The sequence below is a fragment of the Thermobia domestica genome, chromosome 12, assembly GCF_964235325.1.
Source record: "Thermobia domestica chromosome 12, izTheDome1.hap1.1, whole genome shotgun sequence".
NCBI lineage: Eukaryota > Metazoa > Arthropoda > Insecta > Zygentoma > Lepismatidae > Thermobia > Thermobia domestica.
In genome coordinates, this window is record NC_137465.1 from 105,645,062 (window position 1) to 105,662,178 (window position 17,117).

The following is a 17,117-nucleotide window of genomic DNA, read 5'->3' on the forward strand; positions in this document are numbered from 1 at the left end:
TCACCAAACAGAAAACAGTGTTGCACCAAAAAGAAAATTATCACAATGTTTTTTCAAAGATTGAGTTTCCGTGGGTCTGTATGTCAGTTCCAGAACTGAAACGTCGCATTCACGAAGAAGTTGCAAGAATTCTCCTAGATGTGCTGCACAGAGTAATGAATGAAATTGGTAAGAGACTTATTGAGTGTAGCGGAATGGCAGTCATCTGCAAGATGTCATTTTTTGACAGTAACTTTTTTGGTGCGACACTGTTTTCTGTTTGGTGATTTAAATTCACAAATAAGTAAATGCTTTCATGTCTAGTACGTAATCCAAGTTACTATACCCAAATAAATGTCAACGTTTCCTCTTAATAACGTTTTCCAAATGAACCGATTTACTGCTGTACCCTGTAGAAAATAATGTTCACTTATTACTTTCTAGTGGGAGAATAAGTACAATTTATACCTTGTTTGAATTGCGGTTACGTAGGATTTTTTTAATGTATATTGTGCTTGAACAAACGTACGAAAAAGAATCAATGGAGGAATATTTTGAAAATTTCAGGAAAAAAAAATGGCTGTGTTCGTAATTTATTCTGTTATTATTTGACAGTCCAGTCTCCATGTGTGCAAAATAATTAGGACATACCCTTTTATGTTACCAATGTATTCCGTAAATTTTGTTGTTAATAGGTCAAATAATTCCTGATAAATTTTGTGTTAATAGTTTCTGAGAAAATATGCCTTGCATTGCATTGCCTATTTCAGTACAAATTGTCCGGGTACTGTAGGGGAGAGGCAGTGACAGAAAGTGCACCAACAATATATAAGGCAATCAAGAAAGTTCTGTCGCTTTATCACCCACCATCTTCGAACATCGATATGTCATCTAAGACGTACCTGGAAAATCAAAAATAATCCCCATCAGCATCGACGACCTTCTGCCAACGTTGTGGAAGGCCATGGATTCCATTGCGGTAGAACTTGGTGGGCCGTGAAGCGAAGAAGGTATCAGGCGCATTTTGCACCTCTACTAGGAATTCGAACTGGCGTTCTCAAAGGTGATTGTCCAAGGAATGGAACAGGTGATAATCGAACGGTGCAATGTCCGGGGAGTATGATGGATGCAATAGGTTTCCTATCCAAGGCGTAGAATGGTGTCCCGGGTCATCCTAGCCACGTGGGGCTTAGTGTTGTCCTGTAACAGGAGGACTCTCTGCGATTCAGAAGCGCTGGCTCCAGAGTTTTGAGTTTTTCTTGAACACGGCTCAACTGCTGACAGTACACAATTGCATTGATTCTCTGACCAGCTAGTAGCAGTTTCCGATGCACGATGCCGTGAGCAGTCCACCAAACACACAGGACCTTCTTCTGGTGCAGTGATGGTTTCGGCTGTTTTGGAACCAGTTTATGGAATGCTAACCAATGATGACGGCGCCGTAGAGCCTTGTACAGGACCCACTTCTCATCATATGTCAACACTCTGCCTAGAAATGGGTCCTTCCTCAGACGAGACAGCAAAGAAACACAGGTGTCTGCTCGCGTTGCCTTCTGGCTCGGAGTCAAATCATGTGGGACCCATCGACCCAACTTGTAGTGCTCCCCAAGTTGATGGATGTGCTGCCGAATGGTTGTCGCTGAGTGAAATATTGTATACTTGGGTGATGGCAATCCGACGGGAATTATGTGTTTGAGTGTGGGATGGTAATTGTTGCTAGACGAATCGGGAATTTGATTTCAGAAAGCATCCGGACATTGGAAATTTCTCACTCCACAGTGTCAATTGTGAACTGTGAGTACCACATTAGAAGAATTAGGACCCATTTAGGACAATGATGTGGCCGTCCACATCTGTTAAATGACCACAATCGGCAACGTTTGTTTGGACTTGTCCGGGCAGACATGCAACAATGCGTGAACTGACAGCTCCGATCAATGGAGGATGTTCCAGTAACTTGTCTCAGAGGTCAGTGCAGTACAATTTGATGTGCGTAAGCCACTGACCATGGCAGCGGCGGCTCACGTGGGTTCAACACGTGAATTGGACCTTAGATAATTGGCAATTATCGTTGCAGATGTGTCACGTTTCCAGTTAATACACGCGGATGGTAGGGTTCTAAAGTGCCGCAAGCCCCATGAGACCTTGGATCCACATTGTCAACAAGGCAATTTTGAAGTTAGGGTAGCTCCGTAATGGTTTGGGGCGTGTTTACATGACATGGTTTGGGTCCCCTGGTCGGCTTGAACGGGACATTGACTGGTTATCGCTATGTTCAGCAGTTGAGTAACCACCTCCAGCCCTCTATGGATTTCGTGTACCTTGCCAACAATGGAATTTTTTAATATGACAATGTACCATGTTATTGGGCCACAATGGTGTGCAACGGGTTTGAAGAATATTCTAGCAACTTCTAATATATGATTTGACCCCATAGATCTCCGACCATGAACCTATCGAGCACATGTGTGATAGCATCGAATGGGCCATTCGTGCCCAGGATTCTCCACCTGCAACAACCATCGAATTGTGGGTGCATGCTTACACATCCTTACAGGGACTACCAGCAACCTGTCATGCCTGCTACGTCGAGTTGCTGCACTTCGTCGCGCTCGAGAAGGTCCCATACGTTGTTAGATGGTTATCCCATGACGTTTCGCCTTGAAGTCTATACGAGTTTCATCTCCTTGAAGAGCTCCTCAGATAGACTATTGTAGGCATAAATTTTGAATCTCCCTTAGAATAGCATTTTTTATAAAAAGATATAGAATTATTATTTTTACTTTAATAAAAATGACATAATAGAAACGCAATTTAAGTGGGATATTTATTGTGTTCGAAATTAATTTCAAGCGGTTCAGCCATTTTTCCGTTAGGGTGTAACACTCAGCGTCTTTTTCATTTATGCGTATAGAGATATAGATAGTAAAAATGAATCGGTATCCTCAAATTATTGAATGTCTCCTTCATTGTGGTATTATTTCTCGGTCGCTACAATGTTTTCAGCTTCAAAGGCGGTAAAACTATATGTAATCATAGTTTATGCATATTTGTCTTTCGTTTTTTCACTATTTTACGAGGGGCATTCAATAAGTAAAGAGACAAATTGCTATAGCTCAATAAAGATTTATTTCAATCTTTCAAAACTAAGGCTATTTTTCAATATAATCCCCCTTTACAGTTATGCATTTGTCCCATCTTTCTTGCAGCTTCCTAATTCCCTTGGCGAAGAAATCTTTCGATTTACCCCGAAGCCACCTTTGCACCGCTGCCTTAACTTCCTCATTGTTAGCAAATCTTTTTCCACGTAGGGCGTCTTTGAGTGGTCCAAACAGGTAAAAATCAGATGGGGCGAGGTCTGGACTGTAGGCAGGATGAGGTAAGACCTCCCAACCCAATTCTTGAAGCTTATCTCGGGTCAGCTGGGCTGTATGAGGGCGGGCGTTATCGTGCTGAAGAATGACTCCTTTTGACAGGAGTCCACGGCGTTTGCTCCTGATAGCTGGTTCAACTTTGTGTTCTAGCATCTCAGAATAGTATAGGCTATTGATAGTTCGCTGATCTTCAAGGAAATCGCAATAGATTGGACCCTGAGAGTCCCAAAAGATAGTCAGCAGCACTTTACCAGCGGAAGGTTGAACCTTGAATTTTTTGCGAACTGGAGAGCTAGTGTGTTTCCACTCCATACTCTGCCTTTTGGTCTCAGGGTCGTACTGATGGATCCAGGCCTCGTCGCAAGTCATTATTCTTTCAAAAAAAGCGTCTCCTTCAATCAAACTTCGTTGCGTTAAGGCTTGACAAATATAAAGCCTTGATTCTTTATGAGCGTCAGTAAGCTGTCTGGGAACCCATCTGGCACACGTTTTTCTGTACTTTAAAATGTTCCTAATGACATTGTGAACAGTTCCAACACTTACTTGAACTTCTTCAGCTATCATTTCAACAGTAATTCTTCTGTTATCACGAATAAGTCCGTCAATCCTCGATTCCAACGAAGAACCAGAAACTTCAACTGGACGTCCACATCGGGGTTCATCACCTGCACTTGTTCGGCCACTTTTAAACCAATCAACCCACTTGTACACATTCGCACGGTTCATACAACTGTTACCGTACTGTCTCAACATTCGAGAAAAAATTTCACTTGGTTTTACACCTTCTGCGACTAAAAACCTAATGACTGAGCGCTGTTCTTCTAAGGTGCAATCTTCTAGAGGACTTGCCATGATGAATTGATATTTTTGAAGTTATGTTGACATAAAATTACGAAACAGCAGATCAGAGCATATCCCAAGGTTGCCAGCTAACACCCCTGAAACAAACAAACAAACAAAAAAATGATTAGTGTTAAAAATATAGACTTTGTCTCTTTACTTATTGAATGATCCTCGTAATAACAGTAAAGATAACAGAAAACAGCCAGCATCTATTTTTATACAAAAACAATAGTTTTGAACTTTTTGTCGTGGATAATATGTAATGACAATCCATCAATACACAGTTTTAGTCTTGATTTTTCAGGTTTGCTACGAGTTTGTATCGGAAGCCAACAGCTACAAATATAACAAATGTGTTTATGCATCTTACAAATTATGCTGTAAACAAACATAGCCGAACATACATTCAAGACGAAGAGTTAGGTACGAAAAGGTTAGTGCTCAAAACTCTTTTCCATTTAGCCTCAGAGCAACTGATATATATTATAAACGAGTAAGTTTCATTTTATCCTTTGGAAAAACAGTCAATCATCAGTTATTTATTTATTTTGCCTGTACTGTAAACCTTAACCCAATTAGGTTCACTTTTCCAAAATAAAGGAGTCTAAGCACTTAACCATAATTTGTACGAGATAATTTTAAATCAAATATGTAAATACTATGTATTTGCACGAATATGACAGCGGCACAAACACTTTTTGGTTCGTAAACAATTATAGTCCAAAAGAAACTTAGAAAGTATGCAATATTAGTTTTGATATATTATTGGTAGAGTACAAAGAGTACAAATAATTTACAGGTATAATTTTTGATGTCTCGATTACTACCTTTGAATTGAAGTAAAGGTAGTAATCGATATTAATTAATTGAGCTGAGCGAAGCGAAGCTCTTATACTCGGGTTAGCCGTATGGTTGTCCGCGAACTCCTCCTAGACCGTTTGGCCGATCTCAACCAAACTTAGCACGCTGATAGAGTATGTCGTGCTGAGTGACAACGTAGGTCGAAATCAAAAATCCGATGTACCATCGAGGAATAATCACCGAAAAACGCTTACTCCTAGACCGTTTGGCCGATCTCAACCAAACTTAGCACGCTGATAGAGTATGTCGTGCTGAGTGACAACATAGGTCGAAATCAAAAATCCGATGTACCATCGAGGAATAATCACCGAAAAACGCTTCCTGATTTCGTAGTTTAAGCTCGCTCAGCTCATTTCATTGCAATCGGGTATATCCATTGCATTCCTAGTTTTATAAGGTTTACAGGTTTATAAGTTATAATGATTTGACTCTGCCTTCATTCATATTGCAAATAGTTAAAAATTTGCAATTTAAATAAATTTTTGGTAAAATTCAGCGGTTAATTTAAGTAAATCTAAAAATTTGTTTTGTAACATTAACAGTTTTATATACTGCTTATTTTCAAAATTCTAAATCCTTTTAAGTAATATCGCTTATCATATCCGTAACTTTTGTTTCTACCGCATTCGTGTTTCCGCTATTAACTTTCCTATAAAGGAGAGGGATTTGCAAATGCCAGGTAGCTGCAAGTGTGATATTTTATTTTCCGTGTGTTTTAATAATTTAAATTAACTAGGTAGGTTTAAGGTGGATTTAGCATTAAGAATGTTAAAATCGTATGGGGCCCTTTTATTCAATTGAATATGTGATATAAAGTGTCCTTTGTAAAATGAGCAGTTGACCATGATCTGATATTTAATGTAATCGTGTAAATGCCCTGCAGATTAAGAATAAGCACGCTGCTTAATATATGGCGAACATTAAAATGTTTCGCAACGATAATTGCACTTAGGTTATTTAGAGATAAAGACAAGGTCTGTGTATGTGTATGAAAAAAGTTTAAGTTTACACAATGCAGTGGTGTCAAGTTTCTTGCTTGTAAATTGGTTATCTTTGGTTTTACAATTTAAGGAAGAAGTATAACTGAATGAAAATCGAAATATTTTATAAACTTTCGATCATTATGTTAATTTCAAGAATTTATTGTTTGTCAATAGTGAATTAGATTTCATGTTTGAATATTTTGGACATTTCAGTGCAGAATTGATATAGGTGAATTATCATTTAAATGCGGCTGTAAAGTAAACTCTTCAGTTGTAAAGAAATAAGGTTCCCTTATATTAAAAGTCTTAACATTTTCAACAAATAGTGTCAAATCTTAATTTATCATTAAATTTATCAAAAATCGTAATATTTAGTAATATTAAATGCTCATAAATAGAGATACGATTTTTTGGTGACACGCAAAATGTATCAGTTTTGTATGAAAATGTTGTGTATATAATATATATTTTTTTCACTATTTATTAGGCTATATAACGCTCGCGATTAAATGCGAAATTCTGTCGAATTAGCGAAATTTGCAACAAGTCTTGATATTGCACGAAATTTACGCAAAAGTGACAACTTGCGACGCTTTTACGATTTATTCATTATTAGAGCAACCCACATTATGTTTATTTTTTTAAATTATGCTTTATTGTTAATTTCAATCATTGTTTTACATTAATCGTGTATAATGTATAATATTTACTATACATTAAATATTCTAAATATCTTGATCTATGTATTAATATTTTATGCAACCAGTTTCTTTCATATTTAATGAACTTTCTACTTAATGCACTGTAAAGAGATATGCTTTACTCGAGTCAGTTTTTTCAATCACTTGTATTTCATTTCATTTCATTTTATTTATCCTCCATTCTGTACAAACTTGGAAATAATTTTCCGATAGTACATGGGATAGTATATGCCTTAGAGGTTCATATATACAGAAAGGGAAAGTAAAATATACCACCAAAAAGTACACAAAGTGCTCAAGTTCAAGAGGTACACATAACAATATAGTGTGGAGTTCTTGTGTACTATTCATTGCTGGCGAAAAGTTTTGTACCTAATATATATTTTCCTTTTTTTCTTCCTTTCCTTTTTTCCTTTTTTTCTTTTCTCCATATCAAAGGGTTACATCGAAAAGTTTACAGAAATAAAAATAAACTTTTCATTGTTGCATTGTTATGTTCTCAATGATTTTGCATTGTGAATATTGGTTTTAAAAAATATTAACACAGTGTGTTAAACTTACAGTTAAACAGAATTTTCCAAGAATTGTGCTATATATTTTAAATTATGCTTTATTTTCTTAAATTATGCTTTTAAAATTAGTTTCTTCTGGCTCCTTAGACAACCATAACCGCGTACAAGGTACCAACCATATGTGTAAGTTGCTGTTATGCTTTTAATGCTTTTTAAGCTTTTGGGTTACCCTATTCATTACCATTACTTCTCCCTTCTACATACTTAACCATGAGTAAACGCTTAGTGGTGAAAATTTACAGGTGTTTTCTTTGCATGCGCTGATTTTGTTTAGCGTAAAAATATGTGAAAATCACGTAACATGTATTTGCATTCATAGATCCTTCAAGGCCACATGGCTAGAACTCGTTTTCGGCGCACGTGATCACAGATTCAAACCCTGCTGGGAGCTTTAGCCACGGTTACAAACCCGAGTAATTTTTCGAAACCCACTTTAAACAGTAGGTCTCGTCCTATATAGCCACGTTACTGACAAAGGACGTTAAAATCTAATCAAACAATCAATCAAAATGTATTTCCATTCAGAAGTTTTGATTACGGTTTTATTTTCATCATTGCCCAGCTCACACTACTTCAGCTTTCTACATCTCACGAAATTATCACAAGAGAATTTTTTCATAGTGCAAATAGTGCTTTTAATATTTTGTTCCTTGTACTCCATGTGGTGGGCCAGTTGTCTAGAACTTTACAACTTTCAACTTGTTATTCAATGAGGATGCTTTGTGTTATTATTTAAAAATTCAAATATTGTTTAATATAGTCATGTATGAGCTCATGTCATGATTGACAAGTGGAAATTACGGTGAAATAAAAGGTAACTAATTGTAATTGCCAAGGAAAATAGCGTTCTTACATTGAAATTTTATTCACGGATTTTATCCCGCTTTATACTTATTTTTATAACGAAATTACGAATTCTTATTTACCACAAAATCGTGTCTCTACTCATAAATTCATGAGTGTTGATAGCATACGAAAGTTTTTGTTAATATATGGTATAAGCGAAGATAATCAATATTTTGTTCAACTCATATAATTTTAATACACTAATAATTATCTACCTAATTTTCAAGAAATGCCGAAAGAGCAATGTAAATGTACTTAGATTTGAAGTTTTGTCTTTAGATCTCTACAGTCAAAATTCAAATTGTCAGATCGCTGATATTCGGTTTTTTGCGCATTGTATAAAATCTTTCTTTAGTTCCATTCATTACATTTTTGTTTAATTAATTTATTTACATCAAACTAGCATGAATTTGCACTTCTTGTGGTTCATGGCTTCCACATCATTTGAGATTTTATTTGTTTGGTGCATGTAATTCATTTAACCGTGAAACAAACTCCAAGCCGAATACTGAAGCTTGAAGTAACAAGAAATGTGTCCTAATAAAGTCATTGAGCTAAATCTGAGTTTTATTTTCTGAATATTGAGAGGAATGGAAAAATGCATTGCGCATTATTACATACACAACAGAACAAGCCCATTTGTTTCGTGTTAAAGTAATGCACTGTGTATTTTCTCGATTCAGGCACTTAAAAAAGGTGAACGTCATAATTTTATTTTATTTGTATCCGATATTTTGTCATAGTTTTCTTTTATTTATTTATTTTCAATATTTTGGCCCATTTTCCCTAGCACTTTTATTTTATTTATTTACTTCGTTATTACTCAGTTTACAAGGTAACAAGTGTTTTACGAAAGTTTTCGATTTACTAGAAGTGCCTTCCCAATAACAGTTTGTTTTGACATTCAAGGATCAAAAATCTCTTAGGACTACAAGATGTGTTCAGAAAAAGACTGAGCTTTTGATTTATTGCTTATTATACAAGTTTCAACTGCTATCTCCTTCAAAGTGCTCCCCTCTACTGTCAATTCATGGTTGCAATCATTTCTTACAATTTTAAAACGCCTGCTGGAAATAACTTTTTTCGATTACGTGCAGTACTCTCGTCGTATTTCCTTGAATTTCCTCTGTGATCTAGAAACGATGCCCTTCCAAGATGATTTTAAGTTTGAGAAATAGAAACATGTCTGGCGAGAACAAATTCGGAGAATAGGATGCATGAGACACAACAAAAGTGTAATGTTTTGCATTGCAAGTTTTTCAGGCAAGATCCTGCACTTAAGGCATTGTCTCCAGCAACCTCACGGACAGTTAAACGACGATTTTCACAAATTATTACAGCGCGCACAATCTCAGCATATTGGTCTATGTTACTTAGAAAGTAATCTAGTCCTTGGATTTTTGGCAACCTAACTTCTACCATCTTTAAAACTCATACTTAAATCAATCATAGTACAGCGTTTGGCACATGCAGTCATCCGTGTATTCTTGAATAATTATTTAGAATGTTACCATAAAAGTTTCCCCAGTTTTACGCACAATTTCACACAGACGCGTTTTCTCTAACTACTCTATCATTGCTTTTTCAATACTCCGACGATCAGCTTACACATGACGTCACTCAATCGGTAGTTACTCGACAACTAAAGTATAGATCGGAACCCAGTAAAAGGCGATCTTTTACCAAGATATACGTGAAGTGCACACGGTAGATAGAGCAGGCGATCTGCAGCCTTGGCTCACAGTTTAAAAAGTTCTGTCTTTCTTTGCACACCTCGTACTTCAACAATTATCATCTCCATTCTCTCCAAATTCACAGTTCAAACCCTTCCAAGTCGTTTCTTATTTCTATTTTTTAGTGTCATGTTTCTATCTTTTACAGTACATACAACATAATTAACATTTGGAGTATCTTTTCCTTAACTTCGTAATTAACAACTCAAAAAATATGCTTTCCTAAAGGCTTGTTTCGCTATTTCGTCCCTTTATCTCCTTTTCGTATTTCAGGTTTTCAGTAATAATAAATGGACATGTAATAAGATAAACGATATTGCGAACCAGAATAATGACATCATAAAACGTGCTTTGATAATGAATAACGTAACATTTGTTGAATGCATATTAGCTATTGATTTCGTCCATTTTGACTCTCACAATGCATTGTCTAATAATAAAAAAAATTACTATTACTTATTGATGTAAATATAGACATTGCATTCTTATAGGTCGTGTTTGCGATGCGCTAGTGAGGTGCTTTTGCATGTAATCTAATTTGTTAGTTTGAAAAGTAACGATAGATTTAAGCAATTACAGTACAAGTAGTTCTCGTGATATTTTGCGTTAATTTTCTTGTGACGTAATCATTATGGTCTGTAAAAGATCATCTGATCGTTCTCCCGTTTCATATACGGAACAGTTGTTTCTTCCTTTAATCGATTCAACAGGTAAGTAACCCATCCCAGATGCTCTTCCATTCTTCATGTACTGAAGTGCTTGTTGGAATTTATCTCTCAGTATTCTTAGTCATTTGTTTTCTTCATCTACCGAGTGCTCGTTCCTCATCCTAAACATGTAGACTACGCGGTTTGTTCCTATCATCATATAATTCTTCAATATATTCACTCCATCTCTAACATTTCTTTTTCCACATTAACTATATTGCCATTTTCATATTTTTCTGTCATACTTGTCTTTCTTTCTGACTTATTTCTATCAATTTAACGTCCGTATACATTTGTTCTATTTACCCATTCTTTCTAATTTCTTTCTGACTCCAATATCAATTCTTCTTGGCTTTATTGGTTTCCCTTTGCAATCCTTTTTCCTTCCTTGCTAGTATCGTAGTTCCAGATCCCCTTTTCCTCTGTTTATTTAAACATTGCTTGAGTACCGTATGACTTCTTAGCTTTCTGCTTTCATCTCAGTACTTTACAGTTACTCTTTAGCTTGTTATACTCAAAGATTCAACTGCTACCAGCGCCATTGATCCTATTCTCTTTAATTTACACACTTCTTTGTAATACGAACCCCTTCAAGATCAATAAACTCAAAGATACTCGCTTTTATTCCTCAAAATTCTTTCAGATCGTTCAAAATATTATATTAAACGTCGAATTTTCGCTAACAGCTGTCAGCATTTTCAAGACTTAGATAAGAAACAATATTTTGATAGGGATAGAGAGTATGAAAATTAAGTAATTATAAATAAAACACCTTGTTGCTCCACAGAATACACATCTTAAATCAATCTCTTGTTCGGTGATTTTTGGTGACGGTGAGGGTCATAACGATTCCAGCTTCTATCTAGATTTTCTATATTCAAATTTAATTTTGGTCCCTCGTTCGAATGAAAGGAGTCTCGTATGCCTGCCTTTTAATGAATCATGAAGATTTTGTGACCAATTTAACTATCGATATTATGGTTTGAGTCTTTCAAGTGTTTTTTAATCTAGTGAGTGTGTTGCTTTTGGTCATGGACATATAATTCTCATGGCATATGTATGGAATTGCATAATCTGCAGACTAGAGGATTGGGGAAGAAACTTTTATAGCCTGGTAAGTTTTCTCGATGCTCTTTGGGAGCATTGCGCTGTATTAAACGTATGCTTCCTGTAAACATTTCATCTCAAGAGACCTCAGAAAACTATGGATTCGACAGTAATATCCATCATTTTCAATTATTTTTACATATCACCTATTCACACACCTCCATCTCTGAACCCCATCTCGATGGGGATGATTGTGGACGTAAACAGCATCAGTAACCACTCACTAGATTGCACTGTTCATCTCAGCGACCCCGAAAACTATGGATTGGACGTTAACATGGGTCGTTTTAAATTATTTTTACGTCCCTTCTTCTTCCCTTGGTGCAAATATTCAAGAAACCTAAGTTAGGCCAGGATTCATTCATGCATCAAAAATTATCAAATCAGGATACAGCTTCCTAGGAGGAGTTAGCGAGCAAACTTGTGACATTCATTTTTATTTATATAGATTAAAGTTACTGATGGCAAGTTTGGCTTCAAAAGTTTAATAAAAGCATCGGTGCTAAGTAATTAACGTTCATAATAATGCACGAGCATTATCAATATATAAGTTTATAATCACACAAGAATTAGGAAAAAAAAATAGTAAACGTTATCCTTCACGATACACAGATATTTTCGTAAACAGTTTCCAACTAGCTTTGCAGAAAATACTCATATAGCATGGGTTTCTGTTATCACAATACGGCGTATCCTCTAGTAGTGGATCGAAGGGTAAGTTCTCTAGATATGTCAGACAAGTGACTGGTAACTTGCCACGACTCAGCAAACTAAAATGGACATGAGATTTGGAACATGGAATGTAAGAAGTCTTTGTGATAATTTTGTTTTTTATGAATCATCGTAGAGTGTATCTGTTTTTCTTACCTAAATTGATAATGGATTCACATTGTCTTTCGAGTTTATGTCCTTGAAATATGTTCTAAATGTCCTTAAGAGAAACATTTCCATGTATTAACGTCGATTAAGTATGAGTGAGCTGAATTTTAATGCACGAAATAATCACAGGTATTAAGTTTCCTGAGTATGAAAGTAGAAAATTGTATTAATCATTCTGTGAATACTGGTCTAAAAATTAATATAGTTTACAGATTCCAGTTCAGAAGAAAATTTTAGGTTTGATGGATGCTATTCAAATCATCTAATACATCAGTCGAATCATTATCCTCCTCTACCGTTGATAAGGACGAAAACCTTCTTGAAACTTTCCGTGATTCAAAATAATGACACAAACTGAGAAATTATAATTTAATTGTGCTCCATTTATTTAATTGAGAAATATCTAAGTATTGGGGTCTTTTTACAGTAGGAATTTTGGTTTAAGTATAAACTTACAGATTTGTTAATGCTATTTATTAGTTTACTTCAGTTATTTTAGTGTTCATTGTACGTTGTTACAGCTTGTGTATTATTATGACCGTTTATTACTAGTTATTTAGCAATGATGTTTTCATAAAACTTAGTGAATTGAACAAGCTAGCAGCTAATCTGCAAAGTAAAAAGTGAATTTTCATATGGAGTGATTAACAAAATGGTGTTTGTTAATTCTACAAACTATTGTGCCGCGGAGGTTCAGTGGTAGAGCGTTCACTTCTGGTACATGGGGTCCTTGATTCGATCCCAACTCGCACCAAGTGTGCTTTGTGGTGAACAAACACCGTGTGCGTGGGTTTTCTCGGGGTTTTTCCGTTTCCTCTTATTTTCTTCATTCCACCATTTCAGTCGTTTCACTTCGTCACCGTCTCCTTTAGCTTAGCCGGTATAAAATTCCTACAAATTCTTGTAGTATCTAATATAATGTTCAAATACTTCTATTCAAGATGTAGAGAAGAACGTAGGCAGTAATTTAGAATCTCAGAAGCCTAGAGGAACAATGATTTGTATGAAATATCAATATTATATAACTACTACTTCGTCGGAGCAATCTTAAGTGCTAGTTTTTCCCCGTATTTTACTGTCAAATTAAGTTTAGTATTTATAATAAGTTGATATGGTGATATATATTGCATGTTAAAGTTAGATTTGACTTTTGTCTTTACAGAAGGTTGTCAACGTTCAATAAATGGCTTGAAAGGGAAGGCTACAATGTGAAGGAGCTCTGGAAGTCTATAGATGATATTATAATCAAGACTGTTTTATCAGCATTTCCTGTGTTATACCATAATTACCATACGTGTTTTCCACTACATGACAGTTACGATGCTTGTTTTGAGCTAATGGGTTTCGATATTTTCTTAAATGATAAACTGAAACCTTTTATTCTTGAGGTAATCTCATTTATCATACATTGATAACTAAATCTTTAAACATAGGATTTTTTTCCTTCAGCAACATTTATAATAATCTTCGTAATCCATTTCAGTACCTAAGTTTAATAATATACAGGTCAAGAACCTATAGGTTTTGTTCTGTTATTCATCAACCATTTGGTAAAACAAGATTTACTTATTATTGGATAGCTTTCAAGTTGAAAAATCTTGCTGTCTACCCTCAGTTGAATGATTGTCAAATTCAATTGTAAAGGTGTTTGAAGTTTGCTTTTCAGTCGCTTTGACTCAGTAGATCAGTGTCTCGAGCTTCGAAGTGAAAGGACCGTAAACATGTCCAGATGCAAAGCAGTGAACTTGGTGTAACACATTGACATGAGTCGTAGTGCAGCTGTTAGACATCTCTACAAATAGAGTGGCATGGAACGGCATATAGACGGACTAATCAACATTAAACAGAGAAACAAATGGATAGCAGATATCGTCCGGTAGTTTTTAGAGCTGGGAACTACTTTATCTTTTCAAATGATCGCTTTTAGTTTTCAGCAAGCGTAATGTAGAGGTAACCAAAAAGTTGCTCATTGTCAAGTATATATGATTTTCAATTTTGTTCTTAACGACAATCTGGATCGATCCGAGCTACATTTGCATATTGAAGAAAGTCTACAGAAATCTCGAATAGTCAGCTGAACAAGAACAACACTCTTCGTCAAGAATGGAGGGGGAAGGGGCAGTTCCCCACCGTAGTAAGAATTTTGAGAGGATTGCCCTCCCAAAGCTTTACCCATTTTTATTTTTAATATTAAATTAGAGATTCACATCTTTAAATTCATCTCGGTTAAATTTTAGTATAAGAATTCTGGTAACCGCAGAATAAGAATAAACAATGTATACAATGATGTAAGCAGCACTCAGTGTTAGGACTAATTCAATATGGTTCACGAGTATAATGAAACATTATTTTTATGAAATAAATTGGTTGCTTTAATGTGCTATCTCCGAAACTGGCTCCACATAAACTTGACATAGTACAGAAAACTAAATTTCTATAAGAATCACAAACTTACATACTGTACCTATGTTCGATGTTCTTCATCTATTGTTTCATATGAAACTTCACTATGTTGCAAGTAAGCAAATTTAGCTACAAGTCTAAAAGGTATAAGTGGCGTAAATAAACATTAAAAGCCTATTTTTATTTATTTCATTTTTACATTCGAACAAAGATAGAAAGAAAGTATGGTGATCTTTTTTTTTTTTTTTTTTTTTTTTTTTTTTTTTTTTTTTTTTTTTTTTTAATGAATTCGAGATTTCAGCGTAAGGTTTCCTAGGAGTATTTTCCGAATTTTCTTTCTACCCGGAGAAAATAAGAGTAGTTTACTGAAAGATGAAACTCAAAATTTACTATTTTCTTGAATAAGACTCAAATGATTCAAACCCCGAAGATGGCTTATTGTGTCAGAACGACCCAAGGAGAAGAGGACAGAGGATCATCCAGAAGGGAATAAACAAGTATGGGTGAAGAATCACTAGAATGGAATACCGAAGCTTTAAAAGGAATATTAGGCAAACAAATGAGACATAATTTGTACGAAGTTTGGGTAAATGGGTAACAGAAAAGTTTATCATACCTACCATATCATCGATATCAAGGAGACATGTAAAAGATTTTCAAGAGAGAAGACTTTGAAAGTGGAAATCTGCTTCAGTACAGAATCATTGGAAAGATATTGCACAGACAGAGGATTGTCAATTTCGTCTAATGGAAGGTGGTTCTGTTTCACAAAGGGTACCGAACGCGGCAGTAGAAAATGCAAAAAAGAACGCTGAGGTGTTCAAATCTTGTTAGGAGGGCTCCAGTACGTTCAGGATATAACAGTTGAAATAACGATTTTAAAAAAAGAGGGGGAGAGGTGTTGGATGAAAAGTGTGATCTTTTAGTAACGTGCTTGAAGTGTGTGAAAAGGATGAATTGTAGCGTGTATTCTGTGAATTAATAAGACAAAGATAGTTGTAGTAGTTGTGATATTCTATGGGAAGACCAATAATATATATTCTATTGAAATAACGGTATATACTTTGTAGTGCTAAATTTGGTGGCTTATTTTAATATTATAACAGGAGCCTCAGAGTAAGATATAATTTTGTGCAGTTACTAAATTTCGGTAAATGTTACGTAAATTTTCCCTTTATTTCAAGTTTGCAAACCAAGTTTCCTCACACGTAGCAAGAATTTGATTCGTTCTTTTCACATCGTTTTGCTATCTGATACAATTTTCACTTTCAGGCTTCCTTCCGTATGATTGCATGTGGAATGCGTTCTTTATGCTTTTCCTCATGTAATCAGCACAAAGATCCTTTGTCAATTTCTGAATAAACGCTTTTTTCTCGATGTGTCAAACACCATTATACATGCATATAATATAGTGCCATCAACTACTGTCTGTTTTTGAGACAACGGACCAGGTAAATGGACAGGGGTCTTACTGGGGGAGCTATTCATCATTGGGTATATACGATCCTGGTTTGATAAAAACTTAACTGATAATAATGAAGTTACTCTAAATCTCAGTAAATAACAAGAACATTTCATTTTCTAGACGCGGGCTGTTTGTGCGGCAAATGTGAAAAATATCATTATTACACATCGATAAAGCATTTATAAGCCATTGTTTGTTTACAACATTGTACACTCCAAATTTCAGACCACGTTTTATAAATATCAGTGTTCTTATAGCAACACGTAGCATGTGCATTGTTATTGCAATAAACGCTCCGAGTTCACTTACTTCGATTGTCCAGTCTTCGTTCTTCAATACAAGAAGAGCCATTTTCTGTTCACCGTTTTGTATGCGCGGTTATACTGTTACCAGTGAACGGTTCCCAATGATTAAAACTAGTCCAGACAAACAAGCAACATGCCAATACTAATGCCATGCCAATGCCATACATGCAATATAGTGTTAAATACTAATATTTGATTGTTTGAGGAATATATTATTACTATGTAAGTAGATACCATTATTGCAATTCAAGAAACACCCAACATAAAGTAATAATTGGAGCAGAAGTTACGTATTACAAGATTTAGTCTAAATTTCTGTGTGGTCGAAAAATTGTCCACTCTTGGGCATTTGAAGTAAC

The 17,117-nt window shown here is 35.4% G+C and overlaps 1 protein-coding gene across 6 annotated transcripts in view; it reads left to right on the plus strand.

Annotated features, from left to right (window-relative positions):
* The window catches only part of LOC145666574 (tubulin polyglutamylase TTLL13-like), a 211,565-nt gene that overhangs the window by 103,462 nt on the left and 90,986 nt on the right, over positions 1-17,117 (plus strand). For all 6 annotated transcript variants that reach the window (XM_081733930.1, XM_081733929.1, XM_081733932.1 and 3 more), the window contains 2 exons: positions 4,501-4,629; positions 13,748-13,973. In XM_081733930.1, coding sequence (XP_081590056.1) covers positions 4,501-4,629; positions 13,748-13,973 — 355 coding nt within the window. The remainder of the gene's footprint in view (positions 1-4,500; positions 4,630-13,747; positions 13,974-17,117) is intronic.